Source organism: Aspergillus campestris, assembly GCF_002847485.1.
Source record: "Aspergillus campestris IBT 28561 chromosome Unknown P168scaffold_3, whole genome shotgun sequence".
Lineage (NCBI taxonomy): Eukaryota > Fungi > Ascomycota > Eurotiomycetes > Eurotiales > Aspergillaceae > Aspergillus > Aspergillus campestris.
This window is the reverse complement of record NW_020194338.1, coordinates 414,794-437,413: the sequence shown is the minus strand read 5'-3', so window position 1 is coordinate 437,413 and position 22,620 is coordinate 414,794. Positions and strand designations below refer to the sequence as shown.

The following is a 22,620-nucleotide window of genomic DNA, read 5'->3' as shown; positions in this document are numbered from 1 at the left end:
GATGACTGGATAGGAAAGGATGATATGACGATATGTATGGCGTTGGTGATATGCTAGGTATTTACATATACATGATTTGAATACCATATCAGATATTATGAACCTCGTGTATATACAACAGTATATACTCATCTAAATACAATAATAAAATAAACAAAGTAGAAAAAGCATGAGATGGATAGATAGATAGTATAAAAAGAAAGAAAAAAAGAATAGCATGTCCTGGTTTCGATCCAGGGTCCTCCGGGTTATGAGCCCGGCGCTCTTCCCCTGAGCTAACATGCTGTGATTGGTGAAAGGTTTCTCAGCAGTGTGCTCTATAAGCCAACACTATGTGCGCCAGCACCCAACTAGGTGTCTTACTGTATCTTCTTTCTTTGGTTTATTTGGAGATGATTGTTGTGTTGTTGGTTGGTGGGATATCATTCAGTTTTGGATTTTTGGAGTTATGCGAGGGGTTGAACACAACTACTCTGTCACTGTGTATTTACAACGTACAATATATACGGGGTACGGTAGTATATGGAGTACCCAAGTATAGTATAACTAAGGTAGTTAGTATCAGTTGCCAATAAACTCAAAGCCACAACAGCCACAAATAACCACACACCTGCAAAAAAGAAAGAACCCTCGATGCTTCGGCCTTTTTTACCAAGGGTTATGTCTGATATATCGGTGTTGGTGTTGAATTACTGCTTGGAAGTATGTCTTGTTCTCGGGAAGGCTAACAATATATAATTACTTTTGATGGTCTAGATCTTTAGCATATATACCATTGTAGTCCTGTCCTGTCTTAGCCTCAACATCAAATTGCCGAGAAATCGGTTGTTGATTCTTAATTGATTGATTTATCTGTTTATCTACTTATATGTTGTTTTATTATATAATACCCTACCCACCACCACACTAGACTAGAGCTGATACAAATGTCTAGGAAATATACTACTACCGAGGTAGTAATCCAAGTCATACAAACGACCAGAACTGAATGTTCTTCCCTAGTAGAGGCCAACACGATCTACACATACACCTACACAAATATAACAGAGGGAGAATAATACTGGTACAGAACTTTTCATTCAAACAGTCCTACATAGTGCACCAGAAGCAGAACAACCGAAACGGAATCAATCAGTGACATTCAGTGGTGGGTCTGCTGTCATCAAACGAGGTATCAAATTAATCAATCATCATAAGCCAAAGGGAACGCCTTCCGGTCTTCCTGTCCCATATACATGCGGATATCAATCAGGCTGTAAAAATCATCAAGGGTAGGGAATAACAAGGGAGTAGGTTATGGGAGGGGGGAGGGGAGGGGGGTAGGGTGAACATGTCGAACGAGGAACAACTCTGTACTCCGAAATGATTGCGACGTAAGCGACCAAATGCCGCTGCAGTCAAAGATAAGGCTAGACCTTCTCATCCGTCCCCGTCATCGGGAGATCCTGTGGCTCAGCAATCTGTGGCTCCGAGATCTGCGGCTCGGTGATCGGCAGCTTCACATCGGCCGGGAACGTCCCATTCGAGGCAGGCTGTTCCACGGTGTCCGGGGTCTTCGTGTCCGGGCGTCTCCGGCCCAGACGATCGCACCAGTGCTCCGCGCTGACCAGCGTGTCGTTGACGACCCCGCTGACCTGACCCATCATGTCGAGACCCTCCTGGGCCAAGACGAGGATGCGGTGGGCCCCGAGGGTGTCGTCGGACGAGGCCTCCATGGAGTCGGGCGGGGGGTGGGAGTTCGACGCCACCTGGAAGCGATGGGGCAGGGAGGTCAGGTGTCGACGGACCAGGTTGCGCGCGTTGTCGGGGAGGGCGCCACCGGCGTACTTGGACACGACCTCCACGACCTGTTTCAAGGTCTGCAGGACATCGGCCTTGACGGCCTGGATGCGCTGGGTCAACAGGGTATGGTTCTGGCCGTCGCCGCTCTCCTGCCGCACCGCGTCCCACTCCTTCAGAGCTGCCTGCAGCGCTTGGATGGCCTTCCCGAGCCGTCCATTGGCCCATCGCAGCCACGTCAGGCAGTACTGCAGGCTGCGCAGCGACTCCTCGCTCATCGCAACCCCCAGGCCCGACGTGGAGATCACCAGTCGGCTCTGCCAGGTCGGATTCCGCTGGGAGGGATGGTCCCGGCCGATCTCCTCATAATTGGGGGATCTCAGGTCATCGTACGGTGGGAGGGTCTCTGCCGTGGACATCTCGGACGGACTGCGGAGCGGCTCGTCCAACTCGTCGTCGGGACCCTTCTCCACGTCCGGTTCCGTAGTCGGGTGGTTCTCGCCGCCCACCTTGCGACGTTTCGACCGCTTCGAATCGCGTTCCGAGGGTTTGCGCTGGAGGGCCCAGCGAAGACCGCTCTCAACACCGGTCTTCCGGCCGACGGAGCCTACGGTGTTGGCGACGGGGGAGCCGATGTTGCGCTCGATGAACTCGGCGCTCGACTTGAAACGGGGGGAGTAAGACTTGGAGGTGGTGTACGCGGAAACGGAACCGTGAATGGCGGAGGAGATCAGGGGATGGGTGGAGGTCAAGAGGGAGATGAGGGGTTCGGATTGGGATTGAGATTCGGGACTGAGGGATTGAGTGTGGGAGGAGGTACGGGAGTGACCGTAGTCTAGACGATGCATTAGAAGGGAGCTCCCACATTTGCCTATCCGACGAGATAAAGGATCAGGGATGGGAATTGATACCGGAACGAAGGCCCTCTAAAGCTTGGGCAGCTTCAAGGTCATCCATGGAGAGGACACTGGTAGCTCGACGAGAACGATCTTCCGCCAGGGAGTGTTTATCAATCTCCATCATTGGGGCAGGGGCATGATGAAGGGAAGAGGAAGAAGAAGTCAAAGGGTAAGCGGGGATCGCAGGAGCGATCGACGAGGCGGAGGAGAGTGTAGAAGTAGAAGTAGGGTATGAAGGGAGAGGGCCAGTGGCGCGTGGGACGATCGTGGTGGGATTGGAGGCGTTCGGGGCAGAGATGCCGTCTGGACGTTTGAAGTGGTCCATGACCGACAGACCTCTGACCCGAGAGGGCCACTAGTGGGGAGATGGACGATTGAGCCTAACACGTTCAGAAGTTCAGACCGCGAGACAGAGAGAGAAAGAAGGTAATTGTCGCACCAAGGAGGATAGATGGAGACGAGTCAGTTCAACAGGTAGTAGTTGGTGTATTGGAGAAAGGACAGAGACAGACGGACGATCGCGGCAGTTTAGCGCCGACCTTTACGGTCTGACCGTACGGATACCGTATGAGCTGTCGATTGGGAAAGGTGCTTAATTATTACGGTACTCTATTGGACAGGAGGAGACCGTATAGTGGAGATATGGTACGGTACGGTCATGAACAGGACGGCATCCTTTAGCATGTGAAAAGGATGCCTGATGTAATTAATCAGGTAACAAAACCACAGTTAAGCTGGAAAATTTCAATCAAGCCAAGAAAGTTGAAACTGATACCTTACTGTTAGGAGCAAGTCGTTGAGGGAAACTATGGGCCGACCTTGTTTATCCACCTTACCAACTACTCATGCTTCATTTCTCATTATTAATAGGAATTTAGCCCGTCCCTCGCGCCGAGTCTCTTGCCGGTCAGATCGAATCTCTGACAGATGGATGGTATTCCCCCGCCCAAGGTTCCAAGACGCCACCGGTCTTCCAATCATACCGGTTGAATGTGATTGATCCTGGGAAGATCCTGAACAGAACACATGTGCTTCTTCATCTGATAATGGCCTGAGCCGTTTTCACATGCGTCGGTAATCACTCATAGGTACGAGGTAGTAAGTGGTAAGTAGTGTACCGGATGGACGGAGCTCCCAGATCCGAATTCCTATCTGATAGACGGGAGGACAGACTCAGTACTCCGTACTAGAGGCCGGGTATGTCGATAGGAGGTAGGCCCCAGATAGGAGTAGGGTCAGGTCCAGACTATTGATCGTAAGGAGAGACCTTTGTGGGACATGAAGAAATCCATCCATCCTGATAATTTCCCGTTGGTCCATCCATCCCCTCCATCCCTCTAATCCATGGAGACTCTCAAATTGATCCATCATCCATTGATTCAAGGCCGGACTAGGAGAGAAGCTAGGACCAATGAAACACGGGTACATTATACCTCTTTGGGAGTCGCTGACATGTGACGCTGCGTCACCATCTCGTACTTTACTTTACCTTAGTACAATCCAACAGTGAGTGGTTCAATGGAGGAGACTTACTCTACATTATTCCCCTTTCAGAAGGTGATCGATCGCTGGCCCTGTCGGATCACAGGCTAAGATGTGAAATGTCAATTGAAAGAATGGTAAGGTGGTAATCGCCGTCGATTTCCCGGTCGATGCACCCATACCCGTGGGTGACCGGCTATGCAGCCAGCAATGGCTTCAAGCCGGTAGACCGTTCCCAACAACCTCGAGCCTCGGTTGCCCCTCTGTCATGTCTTAATATGTAGTTGCGATCCCATGATCATCAGATGACTGGGGTTCGACTGTCTCACGTTGGAGGTTGTATCGACAGGGCAGTGGCGGTTGCAAGTTCGGCAGTCGTCGATGGTAAGGTGGCAGATGGTCAGTCTGCTTACCATCCGGCCCAACTGTTGCATTGTGGGATTGGGCCAACAAAGGCCATACACAGTTGAGCTGGCTCATAAAGCACAATACTGAGAGGTCTTTCACCAATCATAGCATGTTAGCTCAGGGGAAGAGCGCCGGGCTCATAACCCGGAGGACCCTGGATCGAAACCAGGACATGCTATTCTTCTTTTTCTTTTTTTTTTTCTTTATCTCTTTGTTTCCTGGCAGAGTTGATCTTTATGTATCCAACACCTGGATATACAATAACCACATAGGTACCTATGTACCTAAAATCCAAGGTAGTGTGTAGTGTATGATGATGGTGAGTGGCTAAATCGAATGTCGCCTGTCGATCACTGGTCTACTGACCTCTTGGGTTGATCGAACCCATAAACCAGTCTATAGCGCGTTGATATTATAGGGTCCGCTACTTAATATAGGGAACCCAAACCTTAACCAAGTGTATTCACTCTCTCGGTGATCGGCTTTAGAGCCGAACCTAGGCATCTCCAAGACATTATTGAATTGCACTTCAGCCTTATGGAATATCTGGAGTCCTAGACAAAGCGTCTCAAATCTCAGACTAGTGGTCAAACTGTTGATACTTCCACTGCATGTGTCGAGTCAATCACTGCCATGTAGCTAATTCAACAACCATGGGGATCTCTACTCGTTGCTGTAACGTTAAGAACCCAGTGGGCTGTTTGTGTCTGTAGTGAGGAAAATACTTACCTAGATCAAGAATCGATTCCCGAGATAATGTGTGAACTTGAGCAAATAGAACTACAGATTCATATTGACTACTCTTTTCAGCAACACATATGTAGAATATGAATTTCCTTCTGCGCAGTACACAAAAAGCAACACTCCCGGGTACAGTGATTGCAGACACCTCGACACACCATGAACTCGCAACTCCCAGAACCAGACCATCGACAGCGAATTCTCCAGTCCCCACAGGATCCAATGAACAGAAGCCAAAGGAAGTCAATATGATATCCAACGAAACCATGATATGGCTATTCCCAACAACCTGCATCCTCCTCTCCCTCCTCTTCATGCTCTGTCTGCACCATTCCACGATCTCGCGCTTTCTTTCCCAACTACGCAGTCCCAGTCAACCAGAACCTCAATACACTTACATCCGCGAAGACACGCCTGATTCCAGCCTAGAGCAGTCGTGTGTCAATTCCTTTTCACCCACACCCACTCCAAGCAATGCAAGCATATCTACTTACACCACACCTACATCCTATCTACTAGAATTGAAACGCCTCCCACAAGTGCACACTCAATGTCAAGATACTTCCATCCCGCCACCGGCCTTCTGGATGACTCCGTGCTAGAGCCACCCTCGCCAGCGACGCCGTCTTGGGAGCAAGAGCTGCACATCCGCGTTGTGGAGGGACGCGGGCTACGTGCGTGGTTGGATAGGGCTGTTGAATATGGGGTGGGGTGGGTTGAGACGTGGATGGTTAGTATTGGCTTTTCTTTTTGGTCGCCAACATTGATTGATTGTATGGCTGAGTGTTGTATTAGGAGGAGAGGGATTGATTGACTGGTTTGAGGTCTGGTTTGATATGTGAGGTGCTTGCTCGGGAAGTAGTAGTATGTATCCTCGGTATGTACTACTGCTGGTTATTTCGATGGGAATTGATTTGGAGGCTGTCGGTGTATGTGGGTAATCAAGGGTACATAGACTCGTCTGATTCTTATGTTTAACAGGCATTAATTCAGTTGAATTGATTCGGCTTGTTCTGATTCTACTTTGGTATATCTCAATCATTCAGGATATATATAGGGCTTGGTGTTACTATATTGAAAACCCATGCAGTCGCATCTCTATCATTTTTTTTTTTGGGGATTTTGTACAGACTCAAGATTATCTGAACGATAAAATAAGGCTAAAGCCACACTGGGTCCAGGTATCTCCGTGACAGCCATAGCTGAGTTAGGAGACGCCACATTCCGGCAGCATCGTTACATTACAGTATATGTTGGGGCCGCTGTAGGCTGCTAGGAGACTGTGCATACTTCACCTGTCGTGAAGAAATGTAGATACCTGCATAATATTAGCGTATGACTATCGTTAAAAAATCCATTAATTGTTTCTGAAGACTATTCAATAAATTAACCATGTTGACTCTCTACCTGGTGAGGTAGAGTAGAATGAGGATATCGCAACCTCAGGCATCAAGGGCCATCCCCAAATATCCTCTATTCCCTGTTTTACTCCACCATCTTCATCTTCTCTTTCCTCCATTTCCTCCACCCTCCTTTCCCTTCGTGGTTTCACCCTCGACATCATCGAGAATGTTGGGGATCCATCTGGAAGATACCATCCCACGTTGGGAGTTGGAATGCTCACTCGGGCCTCGTCCACAACATCCCCTTCCCTCGGGCTCTGTTGAAGAATCGAACCCGCATGGAGCATTGTTCAAGACCACATTTAAGATTGAACTCGATGTGAGAAATATGGCGCCAGTCAACACAATGACTTCAGAATATCAAAAGATCGTGCCCAGATCACTAAGACCCACGACCGCGATAGTCAGATGATAAAGGACAGACTAACCGCATCCCTTCAATGCGACGAAATGTTGGAGGAACGTGCCATCTCTGATCCCATATTGACTGTGGCCGGTATTAAGTTTCCATATTTGAAGTGCCGCCCGTTCTTCTGCTTCGTAGGGGGAGATGATCGGTGCGACATTCCTCGCGTCCAGACAGCAATGTGTGCGCATTCCTCTACCTCATCGGGCCCTTCCATAACAAACGAAGGCGCCCCCTTCCTCAGAGATGCCACCATCCTTTGTCCCGCGATGATTCTGTTCGTCCCTGGCTCTCCTTAGCAGTTTTATCGACGTGAGCTGCGATTGCTAGCCTTGCAAAGGAGACTTACAGGATCATCATCGCGTCCAAGATCGAGCCGATCGGAAGCTCCTAGGGAGTGGAAGGAGGATAGAACTCCCGTGGATGGGTCGACTGCCTCCAACGTCGCGTCAAAACCACACCGCTTCGAAAGGTATCGCTCAATCGAAGTCATGCTGCCGTTGACTACTGTCGTTGCCGTCGCCGTCGCCTGCGGTGTCGTGGTCATTGTAATTGCTGTCGTTGGTACCATCGTCTGGATTAGAATCCGCCAGGAACGTCTCTCTCTCGTGGTTGCCCGAGCAGGCCATGGCTGCATTCGTCCCCACGGTCATAGTCCGCCCTTCAACGAGGAAACGTTAACGGAGATCTCTCGCGAAGAGGGCAGCGCGCTCAGACAATACGGCCAGCTACCATACGGAAGACCGTCGGAATGGGGGTTGCTGGCTTCGCAGGAAAGCCTATATCGGTCACGCCACGAATCGGACAGTTCATCCAACCTAGCAGAGAAAGCTCGTGATTTGCGCCGCTCTTTTTCATGGTCCAAGACCCTGCGGCCATCCAGGAGTCTCACCCGACCGCGCCAAGGGACCTGTTTGGCGCCATTAACAGAGTCCAATGAGAGACTCTCCCAATTTTCTCCAGTTTCACCCTTGAAGGAACCGATTTCGATCTCGGCCGTCGATGGCGCCCTGGAACTGCCCACCGAGACGACTCCTCGACAGACCCCCGAGAAGGACGATGATGGAAGCATGGCGAACCCCGATCCCACTATCACCTACCAGCCATCAAGCGTGTTCCCGTTACTCCGCCAGCATGAACGTCCCAGCGGCCTGTTCCCGCTGATCGAAGTGAGCCATGAAGCGACAGGCCGAGTACGGGGAGGCAGCATCACTGCCCAGACGGCTGGAGCCATGCCAGAGCATCCAGTGCCTCCGCCTCCGTGTGCCTACCCGCCCAATCGCTTTCGTCTGTCAAAGAACGATTCGATGTGCTTTTCTTCGTTGAGTCTGGAGACAGCCGACAGTTCTATACTGGATGAGAGTCGACAGAACTACGCTGCCATGGAAAGTGAATTCACGTCTCCACATCTGCCCCCTTGTCCTACATTTGCACCGTACAGTGCCAACGACGTTGGGCGCACGGAATACGAACGAAGGAACTTGCTTGCGCAGACCACAGGTCCTCCTACGTTTTTCTTCCCTGCAATCTCCCCGACCAAAGAGGGCCGCAAACTCGAACCGGACCGCACCTCGCCACGCCGCAGCTTGACCGCACACAGTCCATCCCAGTCAATGGACCGGATCAGTCCACCCCCACGCCGAAGCGAGTCCCTTTCGGCCAAATCCTACCCAAGAAGAGACACCTCGTCGGTGCCGTACATGGATTTCAACCGCATCCCTCCGCTGAACGCAGTGGGCCAGAACGCGGCCTTGGTGCCACATTTTAGCCAGCTGCAGAGACATTCCATGTATGGAGGGCCGCCACGAGATGTAGACCCTTTCTACGGCGGCGGATACACCGCGTACGGAATTCCCAGGAAGCCAGACAATCTCTTGCTCACAGAAGGCGTTGTGCCGGCCTCCTACGGCCATCTCAGGCCGCCGCTCCCCTCCGCCCTGAAAGGGGGCAGCGGCCCTCGCAAAGGCCACCGGCGACAGAACTGCGTGCGCATCTCTATCCACCCCCCGATCACCTTTGGCGGACCGGCATTCTCCCCCATGGTGGAGGAACCGGAGGACGCCGAGGGGTTTGATATGAGTCGGTCAGAGGTCCCCGAGCTCGCCACGCCCAATACCGCGCTCAGCTCTACCGTCTCCCCAGCGGGTCGCAAATGCAACGGGACTCCAAAAGGGCAGCAAACCACCGAAAGTACCAGTAGCCCCGGACGGACGAGGAAGCACAAGCGCGGTCCTTCAACAGACAGCACTATCGATATAACCATGGCAGCCGCCGCCCCAGGAAACGAGAAGACCCTACCAGAAATTCAGACCACCATTCTGCCCACCACCGAAGTAACGCATATGCCGCAGACACCATCTCCAGACAAGAGCGCCTCAGCATGGATGGTGACTAACTCGGATGTCTCGCCAGCCGCGCCTGAAACCCCCTTCGGACCTAGGAGCTCCCGGCGCTCGATCGTCAAAGGGCCGCGCAGCCAGCCGGCAAAGTCACCGACGCAACGCAACAGAAGTCGCTCGTCAGGGCCACTAGGGGAGAGCACGAGTGCCCAACCTACAGGAGTGGCAGCGGCCTCGCCCGCGCAATCCACCCGCAACCACAGCACGAGAAGGGAGCAGCTGCGGATATCGACCGGCTCACTTCAGCGCACTAGAAGCAACGCGCCGTCCCCGACGTCCCTCCACGAGCGCAGCATCAGCGAACCAACTGATTATTCTGAGAAATTTACCCAAACGACTCAGCACCAATCAAAGCAACAATCGTCATGCCAGCAGCCACAGCTCGATATCCCCAAACCAACCTCCAGCCCAAACAACAAACCCAACAATAGCAACAACATCGTCGTCCCAATCTGGGAAGACAGCAAAAGCCCCGCCCGCAAACCCCCAGCAAACCCCTTCCAGACCGACGAACCCGTCGAACTCCCAGATACATCTCCCCGACGACCCCCCGAACGCACCAAGAGCCGCGCCAGCGCCAGCACCAGCCAGCAGCGCAAGCCGCGCCGAACCTCCTCACGACAGGGTTTCACGACCCCGACGAAGAAGGCTATAGGGTTGGGGATTGGGGCGGCGACGCCTGGGAGTTTGTATGATGGGGATGGGTTTTTGAAGGAGTGATTGGGGGAGTGGTTTGGCTGGTGTGTGCGTTGGTTTGGCATTTTATTGTAGGAGTGTTTTGGCTTTATTGGGGGAGTATGGATGGCGTTGGTGATGGATGGGTGGGTATTCTCATTTTGGCTGTGGTTTTGTCGTTCATTTGTTTTCGTTTTGGGTGTATTCTCTGGCTATGTTCTTTGGCTGTTCTTTTGCGGGAATGCTTGATTTTGATTTTGATATCCACCTGCGCTGTGAATGGGTGCTCCTAAATATGGGGTTGATACCATCTTCGAGTGTGTTTCTTTCTTTGGTTTGCTGTATCCAACTTACACATCTTATACTAATGCAGATATATTTGTTACTACGTTTGATCTTGTCCACGTATTGACACAATTCAATATCATTCAATTATAGGATGGATATATCATTTTCATGCTCATACCATACCATAGCACACACACATACCCAACATCAAACATTAAAAAAACCCAACAGAAGCAAGAAGCAAGAAAACTAATCCGTCCTCCTCCACTTCGTCTCCTCCCCACCCTCACCCTCCCCGCCCTCCCCACCAACATCCCCCATCTCCTCATCCTCCCCTCCCTCGCCCCTCTGCCTCACCGACCCAGCCCCAGGCCCCAAAGGCAAAGAAGGCTCCTCACCCCCCGCAATCCAGTTCCCCTCCTCGTCGAAAAACTCATGCATGTTCTCCGCTGTGATCCACCCCGAGCTGCCGTCCATCGGGGGCGGCATGCCGCCTTGCGCGTTGCCCGCTGAGACGAGGCCGGTGGATAGTAGACCCTCGTTGTCGTATTCGTCTTCGTCGTCGTCGTCTTCGTCGCCGGGCTCGACGGGGTCAGGGTGCAGGTTTGAGCAGGCGGATACGGCGGCGTAGAGGTTTTGGATGGGCGATTCGGGTTCGGATTCTTCGGTGGTGCTGGTGGGATCGGGTGTTTCTTCCGCGGTGGATGTGGGTGTGGTAGGTGCGGACGGAACGACAGTCATGGTGATGCACTCTTCCTCGTCGTCGACGGCTTGCTGCGATGGGGGCATCGCGATCTGCATGTACAGGCCCTGGACTTCGGACTCTGTGTCTGTGGGCAGGCGCAGGCGCTGGATGGCGTGCAGCGAGATGGACGGGTAGGGAATGGCGACGCCGGCGGAGACGGTGGGCGTGGGGTTGTAGAGGAGGAATTTACTGCAGCGTATTAGTTTTAGCTTGAATTATCTTATACAGCAGGAAAACGTTGGAAGGGGGAGGGGAATACTAACTCAGACGTAACCCACACGTCCACACCCTCGATCACCAGCTCGTTTGCTTCCTCGGAGGTGGACCCGTTGACTCCTGCTGCGCCGGCTGCGGCCTGACCGCGAAGAGCACCCAGCGCAGGCGAAGCTGCCAGGTCAGAGTCCTGAATTACGAGCTTGCATGATTTGCTGTGGTAGTGGAGGACTGGGGGGCCGGAGTGGAAGGAGGAGGGCGTGCGCGCTTGGTGATCGGCGAGGAGAACGAAGGAGGAGGTTTCGGGGGGTGTGTGGAGGGATTCCATTTTTTTTCTTCTCTTATATCTTTATTTGTGTTTTAAATTCGAATTGGGTTGGCAGTTCAATGGAATGGCTGTGGTGGTAGAGGTGGTGGTGAGGAAGATGGTTGGGTTTTGCGGAACTTTGGAGCTGCGGCGGAGCTGGGTTTGGAACTGGAGCTCGGGCCGTGGGGCTCGTTTATGGTTTCGTTTATGATTGAGTGTGTTGTACTATAATATGTCTCATATGGGTATTTTAAATACTAGATTTATGCGATTGATTTGATTTAGAGATTGGTTTTTTCATATCCATTAAGTTTTTATGTTGGCTATTCTGTCGACCCCGCGGACCCCGCTACCGCTGGGAGTCTTTGCATAGCTTGAGGGCGATCGATGTGCCCACGTTCGTAACATGCCCCATTTACCAGACGGGCTTGAGAAGAGACTCGCGACTATAGGGATGTCGTCGACTTAGTCGAGTCTCGAGCAACGGGAGTACGCGCCGTATTCGACCCGTAGGACGCGACCTTCGGTGCGCCATCGGCTCAGTGCGCGAAGTGGTGAAAGAAGCGTAGCGTGATAGTTCAAACAGCCGGCCCATCAATGTCGGACCATTGGCCTTTGCAAATGGGACAGAATCCAACCTCGCATGTGGACGTAGCGTACGTAAAGATTGCATCGTAGCAATGGTGATCCCGCCAGAGATAAGTCCTGCAGACGGCATCCAGTCTGACTGCGAGAACACGATCCCACTCCCATGTCCAAAAGGCGAAGAGGTACTCTTATCGGACAGTAGTACTGTCCTCCAGATAGAAATCACCCACCACCCGACTTCAAACCCAAACCCCCAAACGCCCGATCCAGCTCCTCTCCCTCATCACGGGGTTTAATCGACGGTAACCGAGAAGCCCCCGGATCAGCCACGTCGCTACTATCCAGCAAACTGGGCTGGTCGGGATGCGATTGCGACGAGGGCCCGGTGGGCGCATTCGTCGGTCGAAGCAGCTTCTCCTCCCGGTCGAGCCAACCCGGAGCCAGACGACGCTTCTCCGCCAGCTCCCGCTGGGTGATAGACTCTTCCCACGCGTGGATGGCCTGGTCGGCGTCGGAGCGCATCTTGTTCAGGTGCTGCTTGAGGGATTGGCATGAGGCTAGGATCTCCTCGGGAGACGCGGCGTGCTCGCCGCTGGTGGAGATGATGTAGCGGGGATTGGCGTCTGGGTTGTTGGGATCTACCGTGACGGAGGGAGGGAGGGTGGAGGGAACGGATTTGTAGGTGTAGGGGAGGGTGACGGAGGTGGGGAGGTTAATGAACGGGGAGACGGTCAAGGGGACCTGGGCGAGGAGGGGATGAGGACCTGAATGATTAGTATGGAGGGGAAAGCTTCAATCGAGATGGAGACATACGGTAGGATTCATACATGGTGATAGACTGTTGCTATTGAGTTGACTGGAGGGAGAGAGAGACAGAGAGAGAGAGAGAAGAGTAGGAGAGTGTAGAGGGAGTGAGAGAGATGCCTGAGGGGAACCCGCGGCTTCTCCAGATTCTGGTAATTGAATTACCGTAATTTATTTTATAATTTATAATGATCTAATTCATCATTATATCATGGTTCGTTTATATTGAACAAGTTTTGTGACTTGATTAGATTCTGCTATATTATATTATATATATATAAGGTGTCTGTAATAATATACATACCTAATATATATAAAATAGAAGATAAATCATAGTTATAATCAATAGTTCATGGTCCATTTCAGCTCTTCAGCTGATCGGCCAACGAACCACCAAGTATTGTTCGTATCAGCCAACTTCTCTTCTCTTCTCTCTTCTCTTATCCTGTTTCTTCTTTTCTTCTTCTCTCTCTCTCTCTCTCTCTCTCTCTTCTTCATCTTCATCTCTATCTTCCCTCTTCTCTAACCTGTGGATCGTTCGTTCGAATCTTCGTGATCGTACCGGTCCTCATCCCCTCTCCCATTTGCCTCCCTCTTCTTCCCCCTCCTTTTCCCTCTACCAGTAGACCCCTCCAATATTTCTGGTATAGATTCATCTATCCCCTCTTCTCCTGTGACTTCCTCCCCTCCTCTCTCAGCCTTACTCGACCCAGAGTCTCCTGGTCTCTGGTTACCTATCGATTACACTAAACTTAAAAGTCCCGCCGCGCTTAACCCCACCTCCAAACAAAACAACTCGACTGGTCTCTGCGCAATTCCATTCTTTCCTCTTCCCCTTTTTGTCTCTTCTGCCGATTCCATCTTCAGGTGGATTGGTTCATTTTTGCCTCCTTTTTCTCTTTTCCTCCCCCAAACCTCTTCGGTCTTCCTTCCCCCCCCGCTCTCCCCCCTTCCCCCTCATTTCGTTGCCCAAGATGGATCGTTCAATCGTGCGAGCGGTGACAGAGAAGCCCCCGGTCCCGGAGATCGACTTCACCTTACATACCATGGAAGATGGCTCTCAGGTGTCCACCACGGAACGTGTCGTCAAAGGTATATTTCAGATGTGATCGGTTCTCTTTCCATCGTGGCTAATCCCGAGAAGAAGTGCAAGCGCCCGCGCTCAACACCCCGCCCGACGATTTATTTTGGTCTCCTGACGACCCGTCCAAACCGAACCTCCAGTTTCTCAAGCAGCATTTCTATCGCGAAGGTCGTCTGACCGAGGACCAGGCGCTATGGATCATACAGGCCGGCTCGCAGTTGCTGCGGTCCGAACCCAATCTGCTCGAGATGGACGCCCCCATCACCGTCTGCGGTGACGTGCACGGCCAATATTATGATTTGATGAAGCTCTTCGAGGTCGGCGGCGATCCGTCCGAGACCCGATACTTGTTCCTGGGCGACTACGTGGATAGAGGGTATTTTAGCATTGAGGTCCGTTATAACCAGCTCCCCCTCCCCGGAGGATCGGTGTGTTCGCGCGATCGCTAACCGTCCCCCTTCAGTGCGTTCTCTATCTCTGGTCCCTGAAGATCTGGTACCCCAATACGCTGTGGCTTCTGCGCGGCAATCACGAGTGTCGCCACTTGACCGACTACTTTACCTTCAAACTCGAGTGCAAGCACAAGTACAGCGAGCGCGTCTACGAGGCGTGTATCGAATCCTTCTGCTCGCTGCCCCTCGCCGCCGTCATGAACAAGCAGTTTCTCTGCATCCACGGCGGTCTCAGCCCAGAGATGCACACCTTAGAGGATATCAAGGCGGTACGTCATCAATGAGTCCCTTTCATTTTCGTGTGCTGACGCTCCCAGATTGATCGGTTCCGCGAGCCCCCCACCCACGGTCTCATGTGCGACATCTTGTGGGCCGATCCGCTGGAGGAGTTTGGCCAGGAGAAGACCGGCGACTATTTCATCCACAACAGCGTGCGCGGATGCTCCTATTTCTTCTCCTACCCGGCCGCCTGCGCCTTCCTGGAGAAGAACAACCTGCTCTCCATCATCCGAGCCCACGAAGCGCAGGATGCCGGCTACCGCATGTACCGCAAGACCCGGACGACCGGCTTCCCCAGCGTGATGACGATCTTCAGCGCTCCCAACTACCTGGACGTGTACAACAACAAGGCCGCCGTCCTCAAATACGAAAACAACGTGATGAACATCCGCCAGTTCAATTGCACGCCGCACCCGTACTGGCTGCCCAACTTCATGGACGTCTTTACGTGGTCCCTCCCCTTCGTGGGCGAGAAGATCACCGACATGCTCATCGCCATCCTCAACACCTGCTCCAAGGAAGAGCTCGAGGACGAGACCCCGACCTCCGCCACGGAGCCGACCTTCTCCCCGACCATGCCGATGGATGTCGAGAGCAGCGAGTTCAAGCGTCGCGCCATCAAGAACAAGATCCTGGCCATCGGGCGACTGTCCCGCGTCTTCCAGGTGCTGCGCGAGGAATCGGAGAAGGTCACCGAACTCAAGACCGCGGCGGGCGGCCGTCTCCCGGCGGGTACTCTGATGCTGGGCGCCGAGGGGATCAAGCAGGCCATCAACAACTTCGAGGATGCGCGCCAGGTGGACTTGCAGAATGAGCGTCTGCCTCCGACCCAGGAGGAGGTCCTCCGGAAGAGCGAGGAGGACCGACGGGTGGCCCTGGCGCGTGCTCACCACGAAGCGGATAATGACACGGGGTTGGCGACGGTGGCGCGACGGATTAGCATGTGAGTTCTTATCTGTCTTGAACTTCCCCCCAGGAAAAAGATCTAACGCATGACAGGTCGGCGGGTTCGAATAAAAATCGACAACAGCCGGACGCAGCCGACGAATCGTGAGCATGAACACGCACTGTTTGTTGGATGAGCGTTCAATGCAGACATCTTAATATCATGGAGAATTGGCTCCATACTTGTATAGACGGGTGTAGAGAGGGGTTCATTCGCCACGGGACCCCGACTTGGGTCCTTAACCTTGTTGTCAAGGACGAGCGACTCCTGTATGTACTTACTGGCGATGCAACGGGGGACTCCCGTATTCTGCACGGAGCCCAAGGCGTCTGTGACGTCTTGCGTATGAGATGATGAATCGATAAATTATGACTTGCCAGCGTTGACCATGTTCATTTCCAACTCGTAGTATAGACCTTCGATAATTAAAAAGGGAGTATGTAGTACACAGAATAGTTCGAAATGTTTGTCTTGTTGGTGGTGACCGTACATACATACTTCACCCACCCGATCAGTCCCGCCAAGACCTCATCCCCCAAACCTCATCCGCCGCTCGGCCAACCTATCACCAAATAACCTTCCACTTTCCACCCCCCTCACCACCCCCCATCCACAGCCAATGCCTCCAAAAATACGCGGCTCGCTCTCCAAGAGCTTGTCGCGTGCAGGAGACACCACCGCCACCGACTTCTACTGCCCATCGTGCGCCATCCACCGACGCAGCCTCCCCACGCGCCGCATCCGCACCCAAGGGGCGGCGACCACCACCCGTCTCTCATCCACCTGGACCCCGCCGTCGACAGCCGCTGCTGCTCCTCGCCCGGTAACGGCATCGTCCGTCGTCCACGGAGCGAGACATGTCCCGCCGCGCCTGCGCGAACTGTACGGGGGATTGAGCAAACTCAATGACGTTGCGCCGGAGCAGGTTAATATCAGTCGGTTGCAGCTTGCCCTGCGAGGGTTGGAGACGGATCATCCGTTGATTAGAGTTGCTGGTGGGTTTTGCCTTTGAAATGTCTCTTTTGAATGGATGTGTGGGCTGACTTGGGATAGTTTTGGGGTTGAATGATGCTGTGGCTGCGCGCAAACTTGTTCGTTTGCTGCTGGCGGATCCGTTGGGCGAGCAGGAGGGGTGGGAGGATGTTTTGGATGCTACGGATGGGGATGTGACGCAGGGATTGCTGATTCGGTGAGTGGTGACTTATTGACGGTGGTGATATGGAATTAAGGGAGAAGGAAAGGAAAGGAAAAGCCAGCTCGCTAACATGGATGTATTGTGATCGATTAGCTATGGCGACACGTTCGAGTCAATCCCGAACAACCTCCTCCCGACGATTACAGTGCCCTCCCCCATTCTGAAGAGAGGCAATCTCGAGATCCTAATATCGACCGTGGGCGCCGAGACGAAATCGTCCCACTCCCAATTCAGCGCAGACACCTTCCTCGTTCCGACCGTGACGATCCAGACGTCGCACTCGGGCCAACATAACTTCGTCCGGTACCCCGTCCACCGGACCATCGTGTGCGGCAGCGGGATGGAGGGATTACTCGCGTACAGCGGACTGCTCGCACGCTCGGACCTGCAAAGCGAGGCCGAGTCAGTCTACGGGGCCATCGAGCTGCCGATCAATGCTTCGCAGAAACACAGCGACCGCGTCGCCTTCGTGGACGTTGACCAGGCGAGCGATGCCCTGGCCAAGTTCCGCGAATCCGTGCAGAACGCGACCCTGTACGAGCGCGGGTGGAACGGCAGCGGGGTGCAGCCCGTCGTGGACTGGCTGTCGGCGCTGCGGACGCAGTCCGGCAAGCTTGATCCCTCATTGAGGACGTTAATCACGGCTCTGCTCGACGCCGCCGAGGCCGGCGTGGCCGCTAAAGAGCAGCGAAACGCAGAGGAGCTGGAGGCGGAATCGGTATCCGACGCCGTCCGCGCGAGCATGGGCCGCGAGCTGACGACGTGGGCCGAACGGGGCCACTCGGAGCTGCGCAGCGCTCTGGAAGAGGGCTTCGCGAGTAAGCGGTGGAGGGGGCTCGCGTGGTGGAAGCTCTTCTGGCGGGTTGACGACGTGGGCATGATCACGTCGGAGATCCTGGAGAGGAAGTACCTGCGTCGGGCGGAGAAGGAGGTGATCTGGACGGCGGGGAAATTCCAGCAGGCTGGTCTTGACAACCTGCCGGAGATGCCGCAGGCAGCACTTGAAGAACAGACAGTGGCTACATCTGACGCTGCGGCGACAGACCCTCCGACAACCACCCCAGAAAGCAGTCCCTGGCCTACGCAAATCACCCGCAGTCGCACGCGCCTCCTAGAGACGACAGTACCATCTCTCCAAGCACTCGCCCAGCGCCTCGTCCTCTTCAGCATGTCAACCACCACACTGGCGTCCGCACTCTCCGCCCTCGCCTACCTGTCCATCCCGGCAGCCTCCCTATACGAGAGCGGCAGCATAGCAGCAGTGGGTCTGGCTTACTCTCTCCGCCGACAGCAAAAGAAGTGGGGGACGGCGCGAGAGTTCTGGGAAGACGAAGTGCGCGAGGAGGGTCGCACGGCGCTTCTAGCCACGGAAGAGCATTTGGGTACGGTTGTGCGCGAGGGGGGACGTCGCGAGGGGGAGGTCTCCGAGCGAGAGGCGCGCGAAACACTCTCGCGGACGAGAAAGGCGCTGGAGAAGGTGCAGTAAACGTAAACTAGGTATTATAGTTTTCCTCCCGTTAGACTTGTACAACAAACAATACTTACCTGATCTCATCACATCATTCATTATCCTCCTATATATCCTCACAGTAGCGTATAGTCCAGCGTAACCAGACACCTATATACATAAATACATAAATACACATCTACATACACACAACGAGTATAGATCAAGAAACCTCAACACTCCCCCCCGGAACCCCCGCCCAACTCCTCAATATCCTCGCCAAAAACCCCATCACAGGACCCATCTCCTCCCGACTCCGCGGCATCCCATCCCCCCGCCTCGCATACCGATGCACCTCCACAAACTCAAACTCCGCCTGCGTCCGCCTCACAGCGCCGTCGCTCACAACCGGCGAATCCCGCCCCGCAACAAGCAACACCGGCGTGCGGTTCTTGCTGCCTTGCTTTGAGTTTCCGGCGCTTGAGAGCGGGAAGGGTGCGCCTATTGAGATTATTCCGCCTAGAGTGCTGTTTCCACGACCACTACCAGCAGTAGCAGTAGCAGCAGCACCACTAGCGGTAGATAAGTCCAGCTCTCGAGCAGCTAACAGAGCTAACATCCCGCCCTGACCCAGCCCAAAAAGCGATATCTCGCGCAGCGCATACCCGCACTTCCCGACCAGCACGTCGCGAATAACAGCATCGTTGATAAGCCGCTTACTCCGCTCAAACCCAGCATCCATGTCTAGTGCGCCGGTCGACGAGTCGAATGAGATGTCGTCGCCCCAGTGGTAGCCCGGGAGGTCGAGGGGGAGGTGGGTGGGGCTTGGAGGGTGAGGATTGTTGTTTCGGGGAGGTGGAGGGCTTGGGCTAGGCTTGTTAGGGGTGGGAGGGTGTCGCCTAGGCCGTGGAGGAGGAGGAGGATGTTTGTTGGTGTTGCGCTTGCTGGGGTTGAGGTGGTGGTTGAGGTGGGTGGTGGTGGTGGTGGGGTGAGGGTTAGAGTTAGGTTTGGGGGAAGTCGGTGGGGTTGGGGAGGCGGGTGGGTGGCATTTTGGTTGTATTGGTATTATGCAGTGCAGTCGTATGTTGTGTGTAGATAGGTGGAGTAGAAGAGTAGGTGTGGTGTGCAATAGTGGTTAGAATAAGCTAGTAGTAGTAGTAGTTGTGGTGGTGAAATGAAAATAATTCCATACCCGTGTTTTGATATGACGTAATGTTCCCTTTCCTACCGCCATATATTGTACTGTATATAATCCATATCTACTATACTTCAGCCAAGATCTGATATGTACCAATATGACACCTCCGAACTATTTCCAGCTACTCAGCAAACAACAAGCAAAGCAAGAATATCTGCGAGATAAACTCGTCGAATCTAGTATAGTCTCGTGTATGCACTGCAGTCCAGCGCCATCAATGTGACATACTACCTCGCTAAAGCAGACTCGGCATGTTGATCGGTGAGTGAGCTTAATGAGATGAGGGTATTAGATCTAGAGCGTTTAGATTTGCTTTTGCTGGGCTCTCTTAGGTTACATAGCTTATCTCGTAGCGATGGTCGTGGCCATTCGGATGGTTGGGATGTATATGCAGATGGATTGTACAATGACCAGATACAACAGCATGCAGTCCGATGTTGAGCTGGTCTGGTCGATGAGTCTGTGTACTAATCCCCGACTCTGTATCAATGTCCCTATCTATAGTATATGCCCCTATCTATAGTTAGTAGGTAACATGCAGCAAGCTATGACATTAATGACCTATCTTATGTAAGGGCGTCAGATAAAGCCGCGCCAGCAAGCTGTGGCCACACCGGCTTACTATCGAATTGGGAACCGCGATGCTATATCACTTCATCTCAGTCCTTCCAGGCACCGTGCATTTGGCCCATCTGTTTAGCCATAGAGTGGTTTGAAGGCGGCGACCTGATGGCGAGTCTACTACCGCTTCGACCCGACGATCGGCCATAGGGCGAGGACAAGCCTTGGAAGGGGAAGCTTAGCTGGGTTAGACTTGTTGGGTCCACTACGAAATGAAATTGTACTGCGACAGACTCACTAGACGGTTGACATACGATATGTATATGTGATTATCTCATCACTGTGCCGCCTGTATCGGTGTACTACGCACAGTCTCTCCACCCGCGATGTGGCGCCTGTATGGCGCTCTCTGCTGGGGTTGATGTAAGGGGGGTCGGTCAAGGCCGAATGTTAATTCTATGGTGGTTTGCCTCGTCACCGTTTTGAGGAACTCGCCGGTTTGGTAGGTTGTTTGAGTAACGTTGTGCGTATACTTCTTGCAACAGGGCGCGATGGTTTGAATCTATGGCGGGTGACCGTTGCATGAGGATCACGCTGAGGCTATTCCAGCCGTATAAGCAGCGAGCTGGTGCATGGTGCAGTTGTAAACCAGTAGAAGAATGGTTTCAAACTAGAACCTGAATTGAGACTGAGACTGAGACGGTCCTCTGAGATAATATAGATAAGGCGCCCTGTCTGCCTCAGTCAGAATCATCACTCGATTATCCACTCTGCATGTTCCATATACCGTTTCATACTCATGCATTTGACTTGGGGCTCGGATAAGACTTGAGTTGCCTCCCGTGCAGTCCCCGCTTACCAACTCCAATCTTGAGATGTCCACCCGTTGGGAATCCACGGTTTGACACATCCCAACAGGAGAGTTCGATAATGCTCACCAGGTGTATGACAAGAGACACACAAGAGCAAGTTCCCCCAGCTTCATTGGTGCAGCCTCGTTCGAGGTATGAAGCCCTTCGAGGTCTGACCCTCCAAGCGCAAGGAGTAAATACATGCGTACACACACAACGCCCACCCGGCCCACCCCTATCCCCCTTCGTTCCTTTTTTTTAGGGTTACATGACCGAGTCACGTTGGCCACGTTGTCGTGCAGGCAAGCCAGTCAGCCACGCCGTCGCCAAGGACACTCCTGTCGGACTCCTCGGTGGAATTGAAAAGCCAGCCAAGACAAGAAGGGATGGAGGGAGTGTCGCGCAGCACCACGCCAAGAAGAATGTCTACGACATGTATGACGAGCATTAGGAGAACCACACCTCTACGCTGACCAGTCCCATCCTCTGCGCTCCAATCCTCGCGATGGCTGTGCTGGTTGCAAGCGGTGACTTGGTATTTGGGGGGGTGGTTTCGTCCACTGTGATTAGCTGGCTCTCTTTGATGTGATGACGACTGTCTGGAATGGAAGAATACGGGAGAGGGAAGATATCCTTCTCCTCGGACCTCCACTTCTGGGACGTAAGGTTTTCTGGGAGAATTCCTGGGGATAAACAATCTCCACCCCTAGCTGGCAGTTATGTGGATGTTCAATCCAGGAAGAGATAATCGGATCATCCGCTTCTGGATGTCAATCGGAGAGATTTGTTGACCGGGGTAAGAAAGATGACTGCGGACGACTTCATCGCCACTTGATGTTTGATAGAGAAGCAATCACATGCTCTGGCTGCCTGAGGATGATGGGTTCGGAAAGAACTCCGCACTGAGAAACATTAGATCCACTTGTTGGGACTCCACAGTTCCATTCTACAAATAAAGATGATAATAAAATTATAGAAAATACATTAAATAAATACAAATAAAGTAAGCTAAAGTAAGAAACTTATAAAAATAAAAAAAATATGCACGTGTGTCCAACGAGGCCTATCAGAGGCCCTGTTGGTCTGGATTCCCGTGACATGATTGGCCCGTCATTCCTATCCGTCCTGAGGCACCGACAACCCTGTTCTTTATCGTCATCGCAAAGTTTTTGATAGACCGTCATTTGGCGAGATCCTTTTGGGGCGAATTCTTCACTACTGTTTCTTCCTTTTCTTTTCTTTTCTTGACTGTCTCTTTCGTTTCTTCTTCTTTTATGACACCTCATCTTCCACCTTCCCCTCAAATCCATATTTTTTTCCCTTCTATCTTTGCTGTGGGGATCCTGCAGCTCAGACAAACACCAGTGTCACTACGACCTGTCCTCCCCGAATCAGCCTTACAACGCAATCGCGACAGGGTTAGGAAAAGATAATCAAATTCGTCGTTTCAGCTGGGCCTCGGGTGGATTA

The 22,620-nt window shown here is 52.9% G+C and overlaps 9 protein-coding genes and 2 non-coding genes across 11 annotated transcripts; 6 read left to right on the top strand and 5 right to left on the bottom strand.

Moving 5' to 3' along the window:
• Positions 1 to 213: 213 nt before the first annotated feature.
• Positions 214 to 285, bottom strand: P168DRAFT_t50. The gene has a single exon. It is a non-coding gene; the product is annotated as a tRNA-Met (tRNA).
• A 1,124-nt stretch (positions 286 to 1,409) lies between these two features.
• P168DRAFT_232308 (putative clock controled protein (Ccg-8)) lies at positions 1,410 to 3,003 on the bottom strand (the record flags this gene model as incomplete). The annotated part of the gene is made up of 2 exons (XM_024833315.1): positions 1,410 to 2,614; positions 2,691 to 3,003. The coding sequence occupies 2 exons, from the start codon at positions 3,001 to 3,003 to the stop codon at positions 1,410 to 1,412; spliced, it is 1,518 nt and encodes a 505-aa protein (XP_024694887.1).
• Positions 3,004 to 4,674: 1,671 nt separating this feature from the next.
• P168DRAFT_t68 lies at positions 4,675 to 4,746 on the top strand. The gene has a single exon. It is a non-coding gene; the product is annotated as a tRNA-Met (tRNA).
• A 1,113-nt stretch (positions 4,747 to 5,859) lies between these two features.
• Positions 5,860 to 10,558, top strand: P168DRAFT_325174 (uncharacterized protein; the record flags this gene model as incomplete). Its single annotated transcript, XM_024840965.1, has 2 exons — positions 5,860 to 6,020; positions 7,513 to 10,558. 2 exons carry the CDS (start codon positions 5,860 to 5,862, stop codon positions 10,235 to 10,237), a joined length of 2,886 nt encoding a protein of 961 aa, XP_024694886.1. The 3' UTR covers positions 10,238 to 10,558.
• A 171-nt stretch (positions 10,559 to 10,729) lies between these two features.
• On the bottom strand, positions 10,730 to 11,853 carry P168DRAFT_302656 (Voldacs domain-containing protein; the record flags this gene model as incomplete). Its single annotated transcript, XM_024838681.1, has 2 exons — positions 11,489 to 11,853; positions 10,730 to 11,414 (listed from the first exon to the last, which is right to left on the bottom strand). Exons 1-2 carry the CDS (start codon positions 11,764 to 11,766, stop codon positions 10,730 to 10,732), a joined length of 963 nt encoding a protein of 320 aa, XP_024694885.1. The 5' UTR covers positions 11,767 to 11,853.
• Positions 11,854 to 12,555: 702 nt separating this feature from the next.
• On the bottom strand, positions 12,556 to 13,162 carry P168DRAFT_316303 (uncharacterized protein; the record flags this gene model as incomplete). Its single annotated transcript, XM_024839995.1, has 2 exons — positions 12,556 to 13,097; positions 13,147 to 13,162. 2 exons carry the CDS (start codon positions 13,160 to 13,162, stop codon positions 12,556 to 12,558), a joined length of 558 nt encoding a protein of 185 aa, XP_024694884.1.
• A 467-nt stretch (positions 13,163 to 13,629) lies between these two features.
• On the top strand, positions 13,630 to 16,276 carry P168DRAFT_264847 (serine/threonine-protein phosphatase 2B catalytic subunit). The gene is made up of 5 exons (XM_024834879.1): positions 13,630 to 14,229; positions 14,282 to 14,613; positions 14,685 to 14,942; positions 14,991 to 15,895; positions 15,952 to 16,276. The coding sequence occupies exons 1-5, from the start codon at positions 14,112 to 14,114 to the stop codon at positions 16,004 to 16,006; spliced, it is 1,668 nt and encodes a 555-aa protein (XP_024694883.1). The 5' UTR covers positions 13,630 to 14,111; the 3' UTR covers positions 16,007 to 16,276.
• Positions 16,277 to 16,517: 241 nt separating this feature from the next.
• On the top strand, positions 16,518 to 18,579 carry P168DRAFT_232294 (uncharacterized protein; the record flags this gene model as incomplete). Its single annotated transcript, XM_024833314.1, has 3 exons — positions 16,518 to 16,893; positions 16,952 to 17,087; positions 17,187 to 18,579. 3 exons carry the CDS (start codon positions 16,518 to 16,520, stop codon positions 18,577 to 18,579), a joined length of 1,905 nt encoding a protein of 634 aa, XP_024694882.1.
• Positions 18,580 to 18,763: 184 nt separating this feature from the next.
• On the bottom strand, positions 18,764 to 19,340 carry P168DRAFT_325169 (uncharacterized protein; the record flags this gene model as incomplete). The annotated part of the gene is made up of 1 exon (XM_024840964.1): positions 18,764 to 19,340. Exon 1 carries the CDS (start codon positions 19,280 to 19,282, stop codon positions 18,764 to 18,766), a length of 519 nt encoding a protein of 172 aa, XP_024694881.1. The 5' UTR covers positions 19,283 to 19,340.
• Positions 19,341 to 19,370: 30 nt separating this feature from the next.
• Positions 19,371 to 19,721, top strand: P168DRAFT_108007 (uncharacterized protein). Its single transcript, XM_024832544.1, has one exon. It carries the CDS (start codon positions 19,463 to 19,465, stop codon positions 19,637 to 19,639), a length of 177 nt encoding a protein of 58 aa, XP_024694880.1. The 5' UTR covers positions 19,371 to 19,462; the 3' UTR covers positions 19,640 to 19,721.
• Positions 19,722 to 21,383: 1,662 nt separating this feature from the next.
• Positions 21,384 to 22,021, top strand: P168DRAFT_288245 (uncharacterized protein). Its single transcript, XM_024836743.1, has one exon. The coding sequence runs from the start codon at positions 21,419 to 21,421 to the stop codon at positions 21,599 to 21,601; it is 183 nt and encodes a 60-aa protein (XP_024694879.1). The 5' UTR covers positions 21,384 to 21,418; the 3' UTR covers positions 21,602 to 22,021.
• Positions 22,022 to 22,620: the final 599 nt, after the last annotated feature.

Excerpts from the sequence above, each read along its gene's own strand:
- P168DRAFT_264847 (XM_024834879.1), top strand. The coding sequence starts at position 14,112 with ATGGATCGTTCAATCGTGCGAGCGGTGACAGAGAAGCCCCCGGTCCCG. Across the intron at positions 14,943-14,990 it reads CCTTAGAGGATATCAAGGCG|ATTGATCGGTTCCGCGAGCC; the intron begins GTACGTCATCAA and ends TGACGCTCCCAG. Across the intron at positions 15,896-15,951 it reads GTGGCGCGACGGATTAGCAT|GTCGGCGGGTTCGAATAAAA; the intron begins GTGAGTTCTTAT and ends AACGCATGACAG.
- P168DRAFT_108007 (XM_024832544.1), top strand. The coding sequence starts at position 19,463 with ATGTTTGTTGGTGTTGCGCTTGCTGGGGTTGAGGTGGTGGTTGAGGTG.
- P168DRAFT_288245 (XM_024836743.1), top strand. The coding sequence starts at position 21,419 with ATGACCGAGTCACGTTGGCCACGTTGTCGTGCAGGCAAGCCAGTCAGC.